Source organism: Fragaria vesca, linkage group LG1 (assembly GCF_000184155.1).
Source record: "Fragaria vesca subsp. vesca linkage group LG1, FraVesHawaii_1.0, whole genome shotgun sequence".
Lineage (NCBI taxonomy): Eukaryota > Viridiplantae > Streptophyta > Magnoliopsida > Rosales > Rosaceae > Fragaria > Fragaria vesca.
The window spans coordinates 5,423,414-5,447,037 of NC_020491.1; the positions used below are offsets into that span (position 1 = coordinate 5,423,414).

Genomic DNA, 23,624 nt, shown 5'->3' on the forward strand with positions numbered 1-23,624 from the left:
AGAGAGAGAGAGAGAACCTGAAGGTGTCGCTTCATTGATGTGAATGCCACACTTGTACACTTCGCCAGTTTCAAACAATATAAAAAATTTGCCCTTGACAGATGTTCTGGCACTTTCTCCAATGAAAGGCATTCTCTAGCACTCACTAGTACACGAGACGGAAGCTTTGGTAATCTTTGAAGGTTCGGGCAATTATTCAAAAAAAGAAGTTCAAGCCTGTGAAGTTGACTGAGGCTCACCGGAAGGGTAACAAATTGGTTACCAGCTAGATATAGTTCCTTTAAAGAGGATAGACAGCCGATATTATCAGGGATAGCTCCTTCCAAAAGATTAGAGCGCGACAAATTCAGTTCTGTTAAAGAATGTAAACCAGCAAAGGAAGGCAGCAACTTAGATATCGGTGGTCCTGTACATCCATAAAACGATAATATTTTGAGATTCTGAAGACCCATGCATGGAGGCAGTTCTCTCAGGGCAGTTCGATTCACATAAAGCTCTTCCAGAATCTCTAAATGACCGAAGTCTTCTGGTAACTTCTCAAGCTTCGAGCAATCACTAAGATCAAGAATTTTCAGTGATTTTAAGCCAGATACACTGCTTGGAAGAAGCCTAAGGTTTTTGCAACCCTTCAAGTGCATCATAGTAAGTCTTTTAAGGAATCCAACGGATGAATCAACCTCGTACAGCTGTATACAACCTTCAAGATTCAAATATTCAAGATCTGGACAACCACTGAAGTCCGGGGTCTTGCAAAGATTTAAAGAGTGACTGAGGACGATGTGTTTCAAACTTTTTAACTGCTGTAAAAACATATATATCAAAATCAGCTTCCATTATTCAACATATTTGTAGCTTATAACTTATAAAACGTTAAAATGTAGTATTAAAATACCTTTTTACCCTCCCACAGATATTCAATTTGGCTATGGCACATTTCAAGTATTCGTAAGTTCTCTAGGCTGATAACTGATGCCAAAGATTGTAGAGGACATTTCAGCCACATGAGAATACGTAACTCACTTGAAAGATACTCGAGACCATCAGAGAGGTGAAAAGAACGAGTAATTATCAGTGTTCTCAAATTTGTCATCATTGAAAAGGATTTTCCAGGCAAGTGCAATGTTTCTGCATCTTTTTTTACACGTAAAACTATGCTTTTTACTGCCTCTGTTCCCTAATAAACATAAATAGAGAATAATCAAGCTCCGGACCTTGTTATATAAAATGCAATAGCAATTTTTTGTAAAATGAAAATGCAATAGCAACTAAACTCATTGTTGGAGTAAGTTTCTCACTCGATTTTTTTCCAGGACGTGAATGATGTCTTCTTCAAGGCACAACCTACTTCGCTTGCCTGGATCATCAGGAGATTCTCGGCGAACAATTTCTAGGCCCATTTCTCTGAGCAAATCATGCATTTGTAGAATGCCAGCATCTATAGTTAAGAGAGATCTCTTCTCAAGTACATCAATTCCAATAGTTGCAGCAAAGTCACATGCGTCCAGTAAATGCATTACTGTCTGTTTTTTGCATCCAATGTGAAACAATGCAATGTCTAGGAAGATACTCTTCTCATGGTCATCTAGACCATCATAACTTATTTTAAGTGCCTCAAAAATTTCAGCATTCCCAACTTTTCTCAATTTTGCCAACGCACTCTCCCACGCAGGTATATCTCTCCCATGCAAAAAAGAACCCAAGACTTTAAGAGCTAGAGGAAGACCTTTGGCATACTTCACAAATTGATTAGACAAATCACGGTAGCTTTGCTCAGGGTAACCTTTTCTGAAGGCGTGCTGGATAAAAAGCTGAAGAGCTTCATCTGTATTTAGAACCTGGACCTCAGATCTTCTCACCACTCCATGTTTAACCAACAGGTGAGCATCTCTAGTTGTAATGATAACTACACTTCCAAAACCATACCAATCTTCCTTTCCAGCCAAACAGTCCAACTGGTCCGAATGATTGACATCATCAAGAACGAGAAGCACCTTTCTCGGACGTAGAAATCTTCTTATCGTTGTGGCTCCCGCCTCCAAACTACATACGTCAGTCTCTTTCCCCAGCATCCTAGAAATAAGTTTCTTTTGTAACTGATCCAGACCACTTGTTTCAACATTCCGTCTAACATTAGAAATAAAGTCCCTGAACTCAAATTGATGAGAGATTCGATCAAAGAGTACTTTGGCAATAGTTGACTTACCAATTCCACCCATTCCCCATATCCCTATAAAGTGAACATCATTCATCCCTACACCTAAAAGCGAATTAACTGCTTCTACTCTTGAATCAATCCCAACTAGGTTCTCCATTGAACTAAACAATGTTGGGCGTGATTGCATCCTTACTTCAGCAACAATTTTCTTGATGAGCTCCGATTCATACCTGGAATAGATGAGAAACAATATTGACCAGTTTCTTCATGCCTCAGTGACACTCACATACATAGAAGAGGCGGAAATTAAAGAAAATAAATTGAATGCATACCTGTAGTCCTTTGAATTCCACCCAGAGAAGTTTGACACTTTTGTTAGAGCAGCTCTCCATTTTTGCACCTTCTCTGTGTCGTCGCTCAGTCTCTCTTCATGTTTGGTGAAGGCTTCTGCAAAATTTCCAGTTTGTCGTCTCACTTCACAGGGATCGACATTATAGAATATTGGATAAATTGTATTCCTAGCTTCCATGCACTCAAGAATCTTCAAAAGTTCATCCAAGCACCATGCTGAAGATGCATAATTTAGTGAGAGTACGACGAGTGCAATATTTGATTCTTCAATTGCAGTGAAAAGTTCCGGAGAAATGGATTTCCCTTTTTGGAGCTCACGGTCATCCATGAAAGTTCTTATTCCCTGATCTACCAATGAATTGTATAAGGTGTTTGTAAAACCCTTCCTGGTATCTTCACCTCTAAAACTAAGAAAGACATCATATTCCCATTTGGAAGTTGATGAAGGAAACGATGAAGAGGCTCTTTCTGAACTCATTGTGACTAGAAACTAATTATTTGTCAATATATGCAGGAAACTGTCCAAAGGAAAATGAGCTAGGGTCCAGCATGAAGAACAAGCAATTGTTTGTTTCTTCCTGCATAGAAGTAGATAAAAAGTGAATTATTTCCTTATGAACCAGCTCTATATAAATTCTGAAAGCGTGGTATGATATTATCTTGGAATCTACTAACCAGTCTAACTCACTTGTTTAGTACATAGTTTGATCAAAGACATGATATACTATACAGTAATATATCATTATATTGTAGCAGCTTAATGCAGGTATTATCCCAACCATGACAGAAATTAGAAATGAATTGTATATTCAGAACTCAGAAGTATTTCACATGTGAAAGATGTCCTGACGAGACTTACATCCGTGACATTGCTAGCCTAGGCATCAATATCTAATTTACAAGGCAAGGCAGCACTTGCACACTAGCTAGGGATGTCAAGATAATGCTTCCGTTCTATGCATCCTTTATACAAAATGAAAATCGATCTGTTCTAATGCTAGTCTTCATATGTTAACACTACTAGTTTACACGTCTGGTGAATGAAAACACCATGTTGTTGGAATGAAATCACTTCTAAGGATGGGATTTATTAATTTGAATTACAAGATGCAGATGAGTCATTCACTCTGTTAATATTGCTCCAAGTACTAATTTAGACAACTGCATGTGTATAATGAATATCTAGTATCACTCAAAATGCATGTATTCTCTTGTACACAGTTTTATCAAAGAAATCATGTGTCTTAAGACAGTATAATATTTAGTTAAAAATGCATGTATATTTCCTTCTATGACAGAAATTTGGGAATGAAAGGGTCGAACAATTGTATATGTAGATGTATTTCCCAGTCAACAAGAAGTTCTGAAGAGAGGCATCAGTATCTTTCACAAGGCATGGCTTTATGTTCACTTCTACACTATCCCGGGATGTTGAGATCTTACGAAATTGTTTCTTTTCTATACATCGTTTGCACAAATCTACATACTCGTTTCGAGGATCATTACTTGGATTACAAGACACACAGACGAATCATTCACTTGGTTGTTAATGTTACATGTACTAACTACTAACATATAGACAATTCCGAATGACCCAGATACTGTTGAGTATTGCCAGCCTGCCTTCACTTTGATTTTTCCTCTATTCCCGATATCCAATTCCTCAACAGCCAACTATACAGTAACTTATCTAAACCCAAAACAACAAAAAGAGAAAATTACGTAGTAGTGGCACATGACCAAATTTAAAAACACAAAAAACTCATTTTTATTAATTTTTATATAATTGAGGACATAACCCAAACCCAGCCCTGATCTAAATCTACCTATCAAAATAATATACTTGTTCAAAAACACGAATTCTTATGAAATACATATATACATATATAATTTGTCCAAGAAAAGAACTTTTTCGTCCAAATTTTTTTTACATATATATATATATGTATAATTCGTCCAAAATAAAGTGTATATATATATATATATGCACACGTAAACATTTAAAAGAAATTTCATAGAGATTTTCTCTTTTTATTATTTAAAAAATTCGATACAGAATATGGCTTATATATAGATGTCATAATTTTAAACTGTAAAAATAAAATATTAAAATAGAACTAAATTTCAATTCACAAAGATAGAAGGAAATTTTAATAAATTTACGAAATTGATTTATGGTATAAAAGCCTAATTTGGTATGATTATTAACTTGGTCATTATTATTAATAAATTAATTAAATTTGGTATATACGCATCCATATTAAAAGAGTAAGAAAATATTTCATATTAGTATTTAGCATCTATTAATTATTAAGGTTAAAATTGTATTTTTACCTAAGAATAAATGACATGATTTATTAAATTGGTGATGTGTCTATGTGACATGACATGCCACATAGGATTAAGGTCATAAATTTTAGGCTTTATTAAAGTCCTCTAGTACTACCCTTTAACTAATTGTGCCCACGAAATTGAACAAAGTTTCTCAGTTTTTCACTTATTTTCAAATCATGTTTAGACTTGCAACTACTAAAATTATCTCAAATCGTATGTGTCAGACACGATGTGAAGAAAATTGATCGGAAAGGATCAAAATAGAGAATCATGCAGAAAATAAAGAACTGGTATAGAAATTAGTACGTAGGGGGCTAACCTGGGCTTCCTATGCAAAATTGAAGATCGCAAAGCTGGGCAAGTTTCAATTTTGAACAAGTAGTCATGTGAGGAATTGCAGAGGCAAAAGTAGAATTTAAAGGGCCTGACTGGTACTGCAGGAGGATTTCGGCCCCAGAAATACGGAACCCTATCCACACGGCATCCACCAAGACTAGAAAGACCAAGACTTATAGGGCCGGAAAAAACAAAATTTTAAAAAGCAGGTCTTGTACTCTTCTGTTTCACACTTGGACGCGTTTCGGTAAGTTCTCCGATATTTGCATGTTGTTAATAGGAATACTTTACGGTATCTTCATGTATACCATACATTTGTTTTTTTTTTAGAGAGTATACGATACATTTTTATACAGATCTGACAAAATATTTGTTGTCGTTGTAGTAAATAGAGTCACTCGTTGTTAATAACTGCATGAGGAAGAAGATGCAAGGATGGTTAGGTCACTTGGGTGTCTTGGTTCTTATAAATGTCTAAATCTCAAGCACCTCCCTGATAAATCTGGGCTAGAGAACTAGTAGTATAGAAATTAGTACGCAGGAGGCTAACCTGGGCTTCCTATGCAATTGGAGATCGCAAAGCTGGGCAAGTTTCAATTTTGAATGACTAGGAAAGTGAGGAATTGCAGAGGCAAAAGTAGAATTCACAAGGGCCTCAAAAATAAGAAAACCCTATCGATCCCCACGGCACACAAAGACTAGAAATTAAGACCAAGACCTTTCTAAAAGCCAGGTCTTCTCGTGATAATGGACCTCGATTGCCAATTGTAGTTTGAGAAATTGTTTCACACTTGACGCGTTGTGGTAGGTCCTCCGATATTTGTATCTTGTAATTGGAAGAAGATGCAAGGATGGTACGTTGGGTCACTTGGGTGTGTATATTGGTTCTGATAAATGAATCTACGAGAGTGAAAGCCTCCGACAAAAATACATATAACATGTTCTTGGTAGTTGCCTTTTTATGTTGAATTTCATACTCGATGTATTGAGTAAGCAACTTCAAGTGCTTTAGCATTTCCTTTTCAAGTTTGGAGCTTCATCAAACTGTAGTGGCCCAAAATAAGCTTATGAGACTTGGTTTACTTTGAAGCCCATTCATCCATTAATTAAGTATGATTTAGCTTGCTACTGGTGTAGTATGAGAATGAGAAGACGTATGATTTAGCTTACAAATGTATGTATTAGAAAACTTTGATGCTTCTCTGTGTTTCTACTTAGTTTTGTTCTTGAGAGTATTGGCCTCATTTATAATTTTTACAAGAGATGTCTATAACAAGAAAAACACAGCTACATAACTAATGCATCAATACAATAGCATGTGTTTAACAGCTAATGTAAAGCACTCTTCACTCAAAATTGTAGATTATCTCGGGATCATTCTATTCTTGTGGCTTTTTGGTTGAACTATTTCATGCTTGACTTTGTAGATTCATTGCTGTTCAGACACTATATCTTGTAAAGCTGTAATACACACACACATGAACAATTTTAGTTGTTGTCCTCAGCAGGTGGCCAAATGGGGAAGGATGAGTATGTGTGATACTTCTTGCTAATGCATTGCAACATATATCTAATGAATGGTTCATTATTCTTTCAGAATCATGCGTTCCTCGTATTATATAATGCTTAATAGATTTTATGGCTCTTTGTTCTTCTTTACAAAGTGGAAGAGCGCAATTGAATTATCTGCTTCAAAAGTTTCAGAATACACAGGGAGAGACCCTTTTACTATCTCTGTTCTTGTCTCTGTTCTTTGCTTTGCGTAATTTACATTTTGTTACGATTTGCGACTCAAAATCTTGGTCCTAAACTTATGTGAATATATGAATCCATATGCCTTTCTCTTCTGCATTTTATTATGTGGCATCAAAATTGGGAGATGACAATCAGTCTGTCTGAGAAGAGTTTCTCAGAAGCGTATGCAGCCAATATACAGATACAGAGAACACAAACAGTAAACAAACATCAAGATGAATTACACTCTGGAGCAATACCAAAAGTACATTCATTCCGGTTATGCAACTGTTTCATTAGATTACAAACAATAAATAGACACCAAAACAACAAGCATTGATTATCAAGCATTGTAGTCCTTGATAATCATACGATGAAAAACTTGTATTACCTCTGACTTCACTAACTTCTTCACGGTTGTCTCGTTGAATTTTTCGTTGTGATCCCTCATAATTTGGTAGAATGGGTGTACACTCTATATTGTAATTTTTTGTTCACCTCCATATATCCAGCCATGACAACAGCCACTTCCTATCATTATAGGAAGACAACTACCAACAGATACAAAAGTCCATTTCACCTAGCATACAGCAACCGGGCATAAGCAAACTGTATGCAAAGTCTCGAGTTAATCACTATGCTAGTGCACTAACCATCAACCATGAAGCGCGCCATCATTGTCGATGAGCATCTTCATCGCATCTTCATCGCGTTGGACCTAATCGTCGCCCAGATGTGTTTTGTTGGAGCGAAGATGAAATGAGGTCTACGACCGGAATCCGGTTTTGCATAACTTGCAAAACATCAACTTGGCCGGAAACCCTCCCGGCGGAGACCGCAACACTGAGGAGCTCGCCAACGAGTTGGTCGAGCGTCTTCTGGATAAGTAGACTGCACGCCGCCGCAACAATCCCAACGCTGTGCCGCTCACGGCTGACCGGAATCCGGTTTTGCAAGTTATGCATTGTACCGGTCCTGCATAAGTCCGTGTGGTGAAAGTAACCACACCTATTTGTTTATGCAAAGAGATGACTACCGAATAAAATTGTAGTTTGACAAGTTGAGTCCAGATCTGATTGAAACTCACTCTCGGTCGATGGGTTTCTCTCGATTGAAACAAAGCTATGGAATTGTTGAGGGGAAGACAAGAAGAGAGCATACCTGTTGTGCTGCGCCTGAGGATCATTCTTGGCGGATTAAGAACTGAGCTTTGTTTTGATTCAAAAATAAAGAACGAAAAAGAATTGTGTTGAGCTTTGTTTTGGGATTGAGACGAGGTTAGGTTTTAGGATGAGGTTGATGAGAATGGATGTGAGGACAGTGAGGTTGAGAAGTGAAGAGGGAGGCGGCGTTCTGATCTAGGTTTTGGCTTAAATAAAAATAAATAAATATCTTTCACTATTTTTTTTATCTGTTATTTTTTTTTTATGCTAAAAGACTAATTACAGAACAGATAACAACCTGTTCTAAAGATATCAAATTTAACAGCAAGCCTTATGGACGGGGAGAAATCCGACTCCCAGTATCTAGGCCCTAAATGTTGATGACCAAGATTTGCTAACGCGCTGGTAGCGAAGTTAGCTTTGAACATGATGAAATACAATACTTTGGAAAGACCTTGTAATACTTTTAAAAAAAAACTTATAAAGAAAAATCTAACTAAAGGATAGAGTCGGCAAACCCAACATTGAGGCAACCCAAGGAAAAAAGCATGCCCAACCCATCAAGTCTCGTTTGGACCAGCCACCACCACCATCCTCATGACTGGCCCCACAAACATAATCAGTTAACTGTGAGACTATAAAACCACGCCGTCTTCTCCATTCTAACCAAATTCTGAAAGCCTTGGATTTCCGATGAAACTCAAGTCGCTCTCTTTCGCCGCCGAGACCCCTCCGCTCTCAGTAATCGCGGCGGCCAAGCTCGCCGGGGTTTCTGTCCCCGCCGACGCCTCTCTCCCTCCCGATTCTCCTCCGGTTCTTCAAATCTCCGATGGGTAAAAACCCTAAACCCTAACTATTCCCTTGCTTTCCTTTCAATTTCTATCTCAAGGTTTTCAATTTTGGATTTGGCTTCGATTTTTCAGGCGAAAACTGCGCGGCGTTTTGCCGCTTCTTCTCTATTTCGGCCGTGTATCGAATCTGTGCGGCGGCGATGCGTTTCATGACGCTCAGATTGTAGAGTGACTTGAGTACGCTCCGGTGCTTTCGGTCGGCTCGGCGTTCGAGAATGCCTGCAAGCATTTGGATGAGTATGTTGGAAGCCGGACCTTCTTGGTTGATCATTCGTTTTCGATCGCCGATGTCGCAATCTGGTCCGGCCTTGCAGGTTAGTAGCTTTGATTCACTTTACTTTAGTAGCTAGGGCATAGTCTAAAGGTACATTCTTGATTGGATGATTGAAATAGGAATGCTAGAGATATTTTTATTGGATTCTTTTAGTAGTTGAAGTCTATTGCTCGGCAGGTGCTGGACTTAGATGGGAGAGTTTAAGGAAGGCGAACAAGTATCCGAATCTTACTAGGTGGTATGGTTCGATATTGGCCGAACACAGTGATGCATTGAAACAAGTAACAGCTGCTTATGTTGGCAAGAAAGGCGCGGCGAAGTCGAAAGAGAATCCGGCTAGTCAGAAGTCGAATGGTGTGAATGGTGATGCAGAGAAAGCGGGAACCACCACACGAGGAAAATACGAGGTGGAACTTCCGGGGGCTGAGGTTGGGAAGGTGAAGTTGAGGTTTGCGCCGGAGCCAAGTGGTTATCTTCACATTGGGCACTCGAAGGCAGCTCTGTTGAACATGTACTTTGCTCAGAAGTATAAAGGTGAGGTTGTTTTGCGGTTTGATGATACAAATCCTGCTAAAGAGAGCAATGAGTTTGTGGATAATCTTATCAAGGATGTTGAGACTTTGGGTGTCAAGTATGAGAGGATCACCTATACTTCTGATTATTTCCCTGAGTTGATGAAAATGGCGGAGGAACTGATAAACAAAGGTAAAGCATATGTTGATGATACACCTAGAGAGCAGATGCAAAAAGAGAGAATGGAGGGGATTGAGTCTAAGTGTAGAAACCACAGCGAAGAGGAAAATTTGAAATTGTGGGAGCAGATGGTTGCAGGTTCAGAGAGGGGTCTGCAGTGTTGTGTTAGAGGAAAGCTTGATATGCAAAATCCTAATAAATCACTCAGAGATCCTGTTTATTATCGTTGCAACCCAATGCCGCATCATAGGATTGGGTCCAAGTACAAGGTCTACCCAACTTATGATTTCGCTTGTCCATTTGTTGATTCCATTGAAGGTATAACTCATGCACTTCGATCTAGTGAGTATCATGATCGCAACGCCCAGTATGATTGGATTCAAGGTGATATGGCGGAACTGAGAAGACTCAGAGGAGTGCATATATATGAGTTCAGTAGGTTGAACATGGTCTATACACTTCTCAGCAAGCGCAAGCTTTTATGGTTTGTTCAAAATGAGAAGGTCAATGGATGGGATGATCCTCGATTTCCCACAGTTCAAGGAATTGTGCGTAGAGGTCTCAAAATTGAAGCATTGATACAATTCATTCTTGAGATGGTAAGACACTAATCTGTAATACCATGATTAACACAGTATATGTTCATCTTAGTATCTTACAAAACCTTAACTGCTAGACGCTAAGTGTATGGAGGACCTAATGGAAAGCACCAGTTGGTTAATGAAATATAGTACCTGTCTACTGCTTCTAGTGTCCTCTATTTCAAAGTTGTACTGGTTTATCTTTACAGTATGGAGACTTTTTAATTTATCCAAACTTTGAATGTCGAACTTAATAGCTGATATTTGATGAATGTATGACATAGGGGGCTTCGAAGAATCTGAATCTTATGGAATGGGACAAACTGTGGACAATTAACAAGAAGATTATTGATCCTGTATGCCCAAGACACACTGCTGTCGTTGAAGAGAGACGAGTGTTGTTGACCCTCTCTAATGGCCCTGAGAAGCCATTTGTCCGCATGATACCTAGGCATAAGAAGTATGAAGGTGCTGGAGAGAAGGCAACAACATTCACAAGGAGCATATGGATAGATCATGCTGATGCAGAGTTGATATCAGTTGACGAGGAAGTCACATTGATGGATTGGGGGAATGCCATTGTTAAGAAGATTGAGAAGGACCAAGATGGAAATCTTGCGCTCACAGGGGTTTTGCATCTTGAAGGATCTGTGAAAACCACCAAATTGAAGCTTACCTGGCTGCCTCAAATAGATGAACTGGTTAAGCTCTCGTTGATGGAGTTTGATTATCTGATAACAAAGAAGAAGGTATGTGCCATTCAATAATTGTGAAGTTTTCTATGCCTTGCGAAAATGTTGAATCTATGGACTTAGTAATTCTATGTGTGATAGTTTATTGCAATATTGCTAGCTTGCCCATGATGGTTTGAAATGTAATTGAGTCGGTTGTTTAATTTGTGATTGCAGCTCGAGGAAGGCGAGGATTTCATTGGTGTGGTTAATCCATGTACCGAAAAGGAGACAGCTGCCCTTGGGGATGCCAACATGCGAAATCTTAAACGTGGAGATGTGTTGCAACTTGAGAGGAAAGGATACTTCAGATGTGATGTTCCGTACCTCAGGCCTTCAAAACCTATTGTTCTCTTTGCAATCCCCGACGGCAGGCAGCAGGCTGGGTTAAAGTGAAGGAACTTAATCAAGTATTTTTTGGCTTCATGATTTGAATTAATACTTTTTATTTCAAATTTAATGGTAGAACTTTTAACTGGTTTGACACTCGTAAAAGCCCCTTTCAGTTCCTGTACTCTTCTGTTCAAAATATTTGGCAATGTTTTGATGGCAATGGGAACTTCACTTCTTCTCCAGTCTCGAACCTGTTCCTGTCAAAACAGACAGTCAGAGGGTGACCCCGGATGTGCCGGGGGTATCCATTCTGATACTTAAGTCAGAAAACGTTGACTAGGCGAAAAGGAGAATAAAATGAGAGTTTGGACTTCAATGACTTGAAAGCTAGTGCTTGTATTTGTAAGCTAGTCAAGGAGGACCGCTCTTTCTTCTTTTCTCAATGTGGGAGCTTCTTCCCTTGTACCTTTTTGGATATTCCCTCACTCTTTAATTACTAGTGGGCCACCCGCGCTTTGCTGCGGGTTAGTAAGTTACTCAGGTTTGCCTGAAATTGGGTTGACTACAGGAAGCTAATATCACGTTTATGTACAAAATCGTAAATATGCAAGTATTCAGGAACTTACAGTGAGTAGTCTGAAACTGATGTTACATTTATAGATATAACATTCAGTAGCATTTAGCGGGGGTGCATAACTGCAAGTACATAACTGCTGTCTTTTACTATTGTACATATATACCAAAAACTATTTGCCTATAGAGACCACCTGACTTCCGTTAGATAACTAAAACATCATATGATCAAAAGGATGACATTTTCCAGTAACCATTATCTTTACAAAAAATGGTTGTCAAAAGTATAGTTAGCTGATCACGAGAGGCATATTATCTGTCTACTCTTGCTTGGATTTGTTCTTGCCACGGCCTCCTACGTCCCTGTAAATTTGATATGAAATTTTAGAGGGTCAACTATAATGGAAAGACAAACATGCAATTAAAGGAGGCTTGCCGTGCTTACCCTTGTTTGGGATTAGAGTAGCCTTCATCAGTTTGGAGTAAACGGTAGTCAGAGAAGAAATGTTTCGAGTATAAGTCCTTAATGTGTGTGTAAAAAGATGGCAGACAAAAGTGGGTGAAACAGTAGGCTATTATGCTTACCCTTGGTTGGATTTTGGAGTGGCTTTGGTGTCTTGTACCCTGACAATCAATAGACGTTAACATAAGCAGTAGATGCATAACCTTGATGGATAAGGTAACTTTGGAAAAAACATTACCTTTTTGTTTTTCTTGAGAATTCCGGTAGCTGATTCAAAGTGCTTTCATTAGGTGCCTCCAGTTTTCTCTTTGAAGAAGACTTTTCTGAGGTCAATGGCTCTTTTTTCTCTGAGTCAGTTTCTTTACTATCAGTGTAAACGCCTCTGACCATAAAATCATTTTTTGTACCATACCCAATGTACCATATCTTGTATTTGTTCTTTGAATCTTTCATAACTTCTGGTATGATGGTTTTATCGCTGTTTCCGGAATTCACCAATTCACCACAGGTTATCCCAAATAGCGCATCAGCTGACTTGCCCATCAGCATAGCCGAAGCTGAACCATCTTCATCTTCAAGACGAACTTCCAGTTTGTAACTGCGGTGGCAACAGCATGTGTCATTTAGGGTACATATGCAGGTTTCTGGTATACAGGCAAAAGTCATAACTTGTAAAGATATGGTTGTGAAGTGCTGTCTCTGTAACTCAATATTAGTGGTTAATATATTCCGAATTGCAGAGGGAGGGACAAACAAATCGGAGAGCAAGCAAAGGTAATTGTTGGTTTTGGATATGGAGTACATGTAAGATTTAATTCTTCTTACATTGGTACCCCAACTTGTTCACCGTGATGTGGACATGTATCTAGTGCAGAGCCAGATCCCATTTGGAGCTTAACTTTGCAAGTGGGGCAACCGAGGTAATACCATCCTTCACGAAAGAGGATCTTCGTGATCTTTGCTCTGCAGGTGAAGGTAGACTCCTGTAGCCAAATTATATCAGTCATAATGAAATAACATATGACAACATGAATGTAGTATAATGTCATCTTAGGTATGGTTACCTTGTTTTCAGTTGGTTCATGCAAGAGAAGGTCGCTGATAGTGATCATGTTTGCACTGTCTACATCAACACGGTTTGTGATTTGCGTTGAACTTGAAGCCAGCTTTGGTGCATAACGTGGTCTAGAGAACCTGAAGTTGTAGTGAAATGGATAAAGCTTGATCTCAAACAACAATGAAAAGCACTTTGTGTGATCTTATTTTCAACTTCGTTTGTGTACCTTGCTTTGTATTCTTGTACCTCAGGAATATTTGGGTCGAGAAAAATGCGTGTGCGCATGCTTGTATAAAGTACTATGTTGTCTGTAAATAAACAATACCAATAATCTAAGTGAGCGAAGATCCCGTAATCTGTCAGATTAAAATAAGTATCACTTAATATCCTAAAGGAAACCACAAATACAATAACAATTATATGAAAATAAACAATCGTATGATTTGTTCATACCTGAGGAAGGCCTCACTTTTGTACCTGTGATAACTATCACAACTGGAGGGACTATTTGAAAAACCTTGTTGGTTTCAAAGCCAAGAGCCAAGTCTCCCCAAAGTGCTACTTTCAGATCTTCATTCCTATGAAAATCAATAGACACATCAAACAGTGTAAATGTAGGCTTCCTTAATACCACATTGCATTCTACAGATCAATTTGCTGCATTTAAAACTAAACCATGAAACAACTAAGGTATTCAAAAGTACGTTATTCAACATTATTAATATGCCTCATGCTAGGATCAGTTGCATGCTACCTGGTGTTCTGTAATGTCAATTCTCTTTTTTTTGTTAATCTGCCATCGATGGTGACATCTTTAACTGGACGCACCCAAGTCAGCAGTCCGATTACATCTAACTTGGCAACAATGCAACGTTTTCAATGCAAAACATACGTTTAGCAGCAGAAGATTAAAATCAAATATGTTGACCGTAATTCTAGAGCTTGTAATATATATACCTGACAACAGGATGTCTATATTTTTGCGTGCAGGAAGCTCATTGTAGTCCATCAGATGGAAGCAATGTTTAGGTATCGCAGGCACTTCTCCAATAATCAGTTTGAACACAGTTTTGTTGTTGAACAGCAGCTGCGCTATATGGGGTACAACTTTGTGTGCCTTTTGGTTTTTCATGGTACTAAACTTAGTTATCTCATACACAGATCCTTCAGTTATGCTGTCTAACACATCCTCAACGTCAGCTTCCTTGACCCAAGCATGAATCGAATCACCCTGCATGAAGAGGGATTCGTTAATATGATCATTAAATGAAAACAACCGCACCGTATATAAACTGGAAGAGTACGAAGATCAAAACAAAAATGATTAAGTTAAAAAAATTACATGTTCATCGACCAGCACACAGCCTAATCCCTCAGGTTTTTCAATAGGTTGGTAAATTTTTCCTCTCCACATCCTGCACACACGAACCTTTATCTTGATGTCACCCCTTCTAGGCATTATGTCACGGATCCGGAGTGTTGCCATGTCTTGGATCGCCGATTCCATCTGAACAACAAACGGAATACAAAATCAACAATCAAGTGCAAAATAAAGCAGATAGAGGTAAACCAAGAACCCATTGGATCAGTAAAAGTTGAGATGGGAAAGAGAGAGCCTAAGTTTTGGCCTACGTGTGAACTGTGGGTTTCCTACGGAGACAGTGATAGAAATAAGACATGGAAGGTGGAGGGAGGAACGGTGGAAGTGAAACAGAGCACACTACATAGAATATCCCTACCATATGAACATCTCTTCCCTGGACACTTAAAAGCTTTTGTATCGCTTGCACACGATGTTGTATTTCTACGTCTTCCTTTGATATACGTTCAACGATTTCCCTAATAATACTGGATTCAGAGCGATGCCTGGACCATTAGGATAAAAGCACACAATCAACATTTATTCGAGAATATAAATACACATTCAGATTTACCTGTTTTTATGCAAACGGTCATTTTCCTTCAAATATTTATGGTTTGAAATCAAATCAATTATGTACTTTATTGAAAATAATATTGTCATTTGTATAAGATTGTATAAGGATTAATTCATATTTTGTCAAAGTAGAAATTAACGTACTCATCGAGATACCACCCTGACAAACTAGCTGCTTGGAAGAGAGTAGTCTTCCATTCCTGGACCTGGTCCTTATCTTTGAATTTGCGTTCCAGATTGGCAAGTCCCTCCCCAAAGCTACCTCTGTGATTTCGTACATCCGAGGGATCGACTTTGAAGAAAACTGGTAGAACGATTTGTTGAATTTTTTTCTTGCAGTCGAGGATCTTGACTAGTTCATCCAAACACCACTTGGAGGAGGCATAGTTTTCAGAGAACACAACGATTGAAATCTTCGACTGTTCGATTGCTTGGATTAATGCTGGTGATATTTCTTCCCCTCGTATGAGCTGATCATCCATGAAGGTGACGATTCCCTTCTCACTCAAAGCGCTGTACAAGTGACCTGTGAAATTGTTGCGTGTATCCTCACCTCTAAAACTCAAAAAGACATGGTATTTGTATGTAGGGGAACTCTCTTTGATGATCCCCATTGAAAGCTGTGAGATAATTAGCAAGAGAGACTGTGAAAGTGTTTTTGGAGTTTGGAGAAGAAATAGGCAGAGTTCACTGGATTCTCAAATAAGTAACTGAGAAAAGCAAAAGTGTTGAGCGGGAAATGGATTCAAATTTACCAATCATCAAAAAATTGGTCATGGTATGACCACCCACTAAACACATGACATGTGTTTAACAACTTAATCATGGTTAAAGTTTTTAATTACCCTTCTCCCTCCGAGTCTACCCCCAAACAGCAACCCTGCAAACATAAGAAAAAGAAAACCAGCAACCATGTCTCTCTCTTTTTCACCTTCTCGATCACAAACGCTTCATAGCCGAAATCATATCTCTTTTTCTGGACTTGTTGACGACGTCGGTGAGGCCAAGGAGGTAGAAGCCCATGGCGGCGACTCCGCAGCCGTTGCCTAGCTAGAAAAGGAGAAGGTGAAGAAGAGGTCGGAGCAGGGGTATCGGGTGTGGGTGGTGGTGGTGGAGGAGGGTGGGGCTCGGAAATCAAGGTAAGAAATCCAGGAGGTCATTGCCGTCGCCTCGGCCAACTTGACATGGACTAAGGAGCAGGGCCAGACGGTGGTACTGGCGTGGAGGGATCTGTTATCTTGTTGGTAGGAGACGACAGCGTTGCGGATGGGAGCTCAATCACCGGCGAGTCCGTCAACTTCATACCTCTTTTTGCCCCGATTTTGTAAAGCTATGTTAACTGGGGTTTTTGCCAAACAAATGAGATTGATACTTGGGCACTTGTGTTTTAGAAAATTCGAAATTCTGGGCCTAATGAGATTCTGTGAGTGTGAGTTGCATAACTGCAGGTGGTGGTGCGCGAGAGAGAGAGAGTGAGAGAGAGGGGTAATAATAGGAAAAAAAATACATTTATTTTTACTGACCATAGTTTGAAAAGTTTAATCATGATTAAGGTGTTATACAGATGTCATCTGTTCGGTGGGTGGTCATTTGATGGTTAGCAAATTTGAATCCGCGGGGAATTTCCTTTCTGACGCGGTTTCACACTGACAGAGCAAAAATAGAAGGATTGGATTAAACGATGACCACCCTCTGTAAAGTAGAAATGCTAATGAGCCCACACACTGTCTACTCTCCCCTGTTAAGTTCAGTCCCACATTCACACCACTTTTGACCAATTGAAGTAACGAAAAGATAAGATAAAAATCAATAGGATTTTTATGTTCATAACTAAGACTTAAAAGATTAGCATTTGATTAGAGGAAACACACAATCTTGTTAAGTGGGTGCTAAAGGTCTCAAATTCAACATAGCCGCCTTGTTTTTAACAAAAGAGAAACAAGACAAAGAACTTTTAACAAAAGAGAAACAAGAAAAAGAACACATCATCATTGCTATGACATTAAATGTCAGTTCACTAAAAATATCAACCGCGCGCTGCCGCGGTATTTTTCTAAATTAAAATGAAGAACTACATAGTATTGCACCGCGATAGAACTATTTTGACATACAAGTTACGTTTGATTAGAGCTAATACATAAATGAAGTGATAAAACTAAGATGTTGCTGAACAATGAATATCTGTAAATAAAAGAATAATATACATTATAAATCAAGATAAGTTGAATTCTAAATGTCATATAATGTCTAACTTTCGCATAATATCTGAAACTATTCAGATATGGAACCGTATTATAAAGGCTTAACTCAAACAAATGTTACGTAATTTTTAATCAGTCCCCTCATAATGCAAGTAAAGAGAACAATAAAATTATCACAATAAAACTACCAATTAATGATATACAAGACCTAGCATCGGCAATGATAAGAACTTTCAGTAGTGAAAGTTACGTAATAAATTGATGACGTGATTAAAGTGAAAGAACCTTACCAATCTCGATCAGTCTTAAAATTCTTGATCGAAGTCAGTTTCACGCTTTGCATGCGAAATCCAGTAACCACCGAGGACAAAAGCTATAGAGCTTAGTGCATATATAAATCATGCTCCAGATAATTAGGCAATGTATATTGTGAATGATGATGTTATACCAAGATTCATACGTGAGTATAAAATAGAAATAAAATCTGTCATCAACTTTGCACAATGAAATGCTAGTGTTCAAAACACTTACTTCACCAACTGGCTAAAAAGCAAAAGATGTACAGTAATTCACCTTTTCCCGAATGCTCAGAACAATGATAAAAAGTAGCAAATTTGATATAATTCCTATCTGAATCTTGCTAATTAAGAGGTTATACACTGATTCAACATTGTTCAGAATGGTGCCTAACAATTCATTGATCTATGATAAACATGTAAAATTCCAAATTAAAACTTCAGAACTACTCAAGTATCGCATATATCTAATACCATGTTTACTGACATTTTTTATTTATATGTTAAAAACTGTTTCCAGCACCAACATATTCACTGATATTGATAATGTTCTAAGAAATAAGGTAATTTTTTCTCGTCATTATTATGCAGATACATATTAAAAAGAAATAAAGATTTTTTCATATTTTCAACTTAACTCTAACTGAGCAGCAAATTTGATTTAGTTCCTCTCTGTATAGAAATATAAGTGAGAGATACAAAGTGCAACAAAGAGGAAGCCATTGAAAAGAATCAGTTTACCTTATAATTTCTAGTCTTATGTTCGGACTAATGATGCAACTCTTGTATCATCTCTTCAGCCTTCCCTTTCAGATATGCTAGTATAAAGCTGATAAGCAGATACTGTTTAAATGAAGGAAAAAATTGATTCCAAATGAGCATAAAAAAAATAGAATTTAGCATAAATGTAATATAGACTGAAAAAAATATTGTTGCAATCCAAGAAAAAAAAAGAAAGAAAAAAGAAGCTGAACCTGAAATGCATATTCTAAGAAATCAGTAACAAACAGACACATCAAGAGCAACCGAAACCTGCCAGCAAAATAATACAATAATTAGTTATCCTTTCAGCTAATATAGTAAACATAAGTAGAAGAAACTTCTAATCTAATGAAGATAACATATAAAACTGAAAGAAGGCATATAAGAATGAATGAAAGCATCAGTTCGCATATAGACCATAACACAGTAATTAAATTTGATTTGGTATCTCTATGTAAAGAATTAGTTTGCATATGCAGTTATAACTTTAAATAGAAAAAGAAATAACAAAGTCATCTATGTTCATACTTTCGTATTAATTATTTAAATTCTGTATATAAAGAACATTTCTAATGCTCTAAGCAAGAACAAAGTTAGGACTTAGGATTGATTGGTTGAGAGTAAGTTTAAGTTTACTGCAATTTTATTTGAGTCCAATGGTCAGTTTCAAGAAAAAGGTGGTCATCAAATTGATTATAAGTGCTTACTGTGGATAGCAAAAAATATTTACAGCAACACGTCAAATAGAAGAAACTGCAAAAACTAAATTGAATGTAGAAGTGGAAATGGAATAAAATAGTTGAAAATGAACAATACAATAATTTCTATAAACCACTAATGGAAGCCTCCGCACTACAGTATAGAATACATGAAGAACCATCTACTGTCAAGAATTATATGAAAGCTGAAAGAAAAAAAATATGCAGGTCAAAGGAGCAAATAGATGAACCCATCCATTATAAGTTAAGGTGAAAATTAGGGGATGGTGCTGCTAAATGTATTTCAAAGCCTTCTTTGAGCTTTTTACTTGTTTGCAAAAACATAAACTTGCATAGATTATAAGCAGCAAAATTGTAGATTTAAATTTTATTTGACATGATTTATTTTATACTATATTAGAAAGACAAATGATTTCTTTTCACCCTGCAGAAGCAAATTTTTCTGATCATCCATTCATTACTGATAAACTTATATGCAACTCACATGTTAGCAAAGAAATAGAGAAACTTATAAAAGACATACCTGTATAGTTCATAGTTGAAGTGTGTTGTCTGTTGAAGCCAAAATTTAAGCAACCTTAAACATGCAGTTCACATGTTAGCAAGAAAACCACACAAAACTGAAAACAAAGAACCTGAGACTCACAGACGGTTGCACTTTCTCACAACAGGGAAGCTAGCTTCCTTAAACATATTAATAACTCAGATGGTATGCTTTTGTTTACCCAGATTCTTCCAATCTCCTCTTTCTATGTCATTCAGAATACCTAGACACAGCGAACAAAGCTTATTGTTTTTAGAGAGATCGTAGATGTTGGGCAATCTAATTGTCAGAACCTACCTCAGATTTCCTCTTGAAATCCGCGATAAACCCTGTAGGACCCATCTCAAAGAAAATTCTACCAAAATTTTGGCACAACTTCTCTTGAAAATAAGCAACCCTACTTGAAAAATACCAACTCCCAATACACTTCTATACCAACATATTCAACATCTCCTAGAGCCATCCGCTCCCCCAAATAATCATCTACCACCTCACAACATAATATCTCAAACAATTTCATAATTTAATTTCTCATACAATCCCACCAAATAATTCTTTCAAATCACTCCTAAATTTAGTCATAACTGTTAACACATAATATAAAATAATACAACATTCCATGATTATCAGAGCTACTAATTTGAAGGAAACGAGAAAATACACAAGTAGGTTAAACATGTAACCTACGAATGAAAACTGGTAGTGGTGAAAAATATGACTCGCTTCCTACACTCGCCGAACTGAACTCTGCAGACTTGGCATTTTAAAACGAAAGGCCCAGGGGAGAAGCATTTAAAACGTTAGCGTGAGTGGATAAAAATAAATGACAAATATTGACTTAAATATGGAGCAATGAAATCAAAGTTATGCTCTTCCAAATTTTCCATTGAGTAAAATATTTATGCATGCCACTCATGGAAATTCTCCAAAAATATTTATGGATAAGAATGATGAACCAATCCCATTGGTTTCCAATAAATCATAAAAATAGGGAAGAGGTTTCACCATAACGATGAGCTTCCCAGGCTATAATAATGTCCCACGCTACTACGCGCTATACTCACCTGTAGTGAGGACAGCTAATAATGGCTAGCTAACAAATAAATATAAATACCGATCGGTTGCCTCCCAGACTATAATATAGCGTCACACGCTAAGCGCTCTACTCACCTATAGTGAGGACCGCTAATAATGGTTAGCTAGCAATAATCAATATATATCAACCCTTTTATGGTGAAGTAAAATATTAAAAATAAAAAGATCAACACTTCCTCAAAAATTATAATAAATTCATAACGCATAGTATAATTCCCAACTGTATTTGAAAATATTACGTAATAATATAAATCACTTGACATGTCCCACATGTCAACTAAAATTAGCAAGAGAGTTCCGGAAAAATAAATGAAACTCGTTAATCCAAGAAAATATTAAATCTCCAAATGCCTTTGAAATTAAATAAACTTTAGCGCATGCATGATATTAAAATCAAAGGTCCACTCACAGTGCTTGGCTATGTCTGCCGACGGTCCGAGGCCTCCTCCACACGATCCTCCTCACGTCATGAACAATAAATAATATTAAGTCTCCATACTAGATTAAAGCTTTAATAAATATTCCAAAATAAAAGGGAGCCTAAAAATTCTCCTCCCTTGCCCAATTTCTCCACTTCTAAACTATTAAGGCTCTAATTTCACCACAATCACCGATAGCCATAATTAACCTTTTTAGAGTTTAAATCCTGCTCAATCAAAGGTCGAATTTCCATTCTAATAACCGTCACAATCTTGATGTCACATCCCGACCCTTATATTTTTTTTACCTTATTTACTAGCCTGATTATAATAAGAATTTTACCGTCTCCGTCATTGAGTAAATAGTTTAATTGGTCCCTAGAGGGGTTTCGGGGACGATTATGTGCGGAGGATTATTCGTATGAGGAAAATACGACGACGGTAAAAATGGTAAATTTTAGCTAGTAAAAGGTAATTTTTATTCGGGTATTATTTTTCGGGGTGTTTCATTTTTTTTTGGAATTGGGTTGATATAGGTTGGACCGGTGGAGGCCCAACCCATTTTTTTTCCTCCCTTTCTCTTCTTCCCTCTTTTCTTTTCCTCTCCCCGAGCTCTCTCTTCCCGTCGGACTTCCAGCCGTCGACTGCCGCCGTCCGGCCACCCACCGGCCGCCGCTCCACCCCAGCTCGGACCCCCATCTCCTCCTCTCCCTCCCCGGCCTAGCCCCCGAGCCTCTAACCCGCCGGAAGAGGAGAAAAGCCGCCGGAACCGCCGACTGTCCCTTCGCCGGAGCTCCGTCTTCCGGCCACCATAGGTCGTGATTTTTGGCTGAACTTGTAGCCCTCATCTAGGTGAGTAATCCCTAAAAAGGTTTCGGCTAAATTCGATTTCGTTAGGGAGGTTTGTTTAATTGAAAGTTTTAGGGATTTATGGTTGTTTGTGTTCGATCGACATGGTTAGGCTTAGAATTGGAGTTTGTGGTAGTTAGGAATGTTGTAGAGGAGGTTGAGAGGAAGATGCTGCCAATTTTTGGTGAGCATAGGAGGTCGCCGGAAAACGGCTGCCGGCGGAGCCGCCGCCGCCGCCGGTTAGGAGATTTTTAGGGTTTTAAATGTGGAATATTAAGAAGAGTATATTGGTGTGATTTATGGAATTTTTGGATGAGATTTGGATAGGTTTGTGAATTTCCGAAGTTTGGTATTTTTGGCGGTTAATTAATGTAGAATCCGGCCGTAGGATTTAAGTCGTATTTTGGAGAGGTTGTATTTACGACTGTGGAGTATGATATTTAAGTTCGGATCGTTCCGATGTAAGAATATCAAAGTTAGGCAATGATGAGCGTAATTATGGCTCTCGGGTAATTTTGCCTATTTTGATTTAAATATTGGATTATTGGTTGGGAAATTAATATTTTATTTGGAACAGGACGTGAGGAGGCTCGAGCAGACGAGACCCCAGATCGACAGCAGGCTTAGGCCTAATTTGTGAGTGGACGTTTATTTTAAATAAATGCATGCTAAAGTTCACGATTGAATAATTAATGTCGTGGAGTATTTTGTACGTCATTTTAATTTTTTGTACGATTTTTTATTTCTCTTGGAGAGATACCGAAAATGGGATTTTCGGTGGATATAAATATGTATTTATGAGAGAGTATGTATAGAAAATGCTAGCTAGCCATATGTGTCTGTCCACCTTAATGGCGTAGCATATAGCCGCATTATGGTGTGACGTGAGCGTTGGACATAAGCGTAGTAGCCCTATTTGAGTGTTTAATTCATATAGGGGGTATGGACACATATTTATACACCCGTCTGTCCACCTTGATGGCGTAGTGTAGCACCGCATTAAGGCGTGACGTGAGCGTCGGACGCGAGCGTAGTAGCCCTATATAGACCCATGAATTTATATAGGGAGTATGGACGAGTGTAAATACATACATATATTATAGAGTCTGAGATGCTCGATATTTTATGGGATAAAAGTTTTATCGCTTGCGGCATGCATTCGATTTTTCCTTAG

General features: G+C 38.0%; 3 protein-coding genes and 1 pseudogene across 4 annotated transcripts in view; 1 reads left to right on the forward strand and 3 right to left on the reverse strand.

The window, feature by feature from the left end:
* LOC101313454 (TMV resistance protein N-like) overlaps positions 1–2,984 on the reverse strand; it is a 3,879-nt gene extending 895 nt beyond the window's left edge. The window contains exons 1-4 of the mRNA XM_004288871.1: positions 2,488–2,984; positions 1,346–2,385; positions 893–966; positions 18–800 (exon numbers count right to left, since the gene is read on the reverse strand). Coding sequence (XP_004288919.1) covers positions 18–800; positions 893–966; positions 1,346–2,385; positions 2,488–2,984 — 2,394 coding nt within the window. The remainder of the gene's footprint in view (positions 1–17; positions 801–892; positions 967–1,345; positions 2,386–2,487) is intronic.
* Positions 2,985–8,766: 5,782 nt separating this feature from the next.
* On the forward strand, positions 8,767–11,609 carry LOC101312085 (annotated as a pseudogene). Its single transcript, XR_183690.1, has 5 exons — positions 8,767–8,906; positions 8,997–9,238; positions 9,376–10,490; positions 10,757–11,221; positions 11,381–11,609. The product of XR_183690.1 is annotated as a glutamate--tRNA ligase, cytoplasmic-like (transcript).
* A 657-nt stretch (positions 11,610–12,266) lies between these two features.
* On the reverse strand, positions 12,267–13,550 carry LOC101312378. The gene is made up of 3 exons (XM_004287479.1): positions 12,811–13,550; positions 12,555–12,733; positions 12,267–12,472 (listed from the first exon to the last, which is right to left on the reverse strand). The coding sequence occupies exons 1-2, from the start codon at positions 13,374–13,376 to the stop codon at positions 12,691–12,693; spliced, it is 609 nt and encodes a 202-aa protein (XP_004287527.1). The 5' UTR covers positions 13,377–13,550; the 3' UTR covers positions 12,267–12,472; positions 12,555–12,690.
* LOC101313743 (replication protein A 70 kDa DNA-binding subunit-like) lies at positions 13,394–17,086 on the reverse strand. The gene is made up of 9 exons (XM_004288872.1): positions 15,710–17,086; positions 15,369–15,495; positions 14,972–15,136; positions 14,587–14,860; positions 14,384–14,480; positions 14,083–14,207; positions 13,856–13,937; positions 13,637–13,766; positions 13,394–13,555 (listed from the first exon to the last, which is right to left on the reverse strand). Exons 1-9 carry the CDS (start codon positions 16,177–16,179, stop codon positions 13,394–13,396), a joined length of 1,632 nt encoding a protein of 543 aa, XP_004288920.1. The 5' UTR covers positions 16,180–17,086.
* Positions 17,087–23,624: the final 6,538 nt, after the last annotated feature.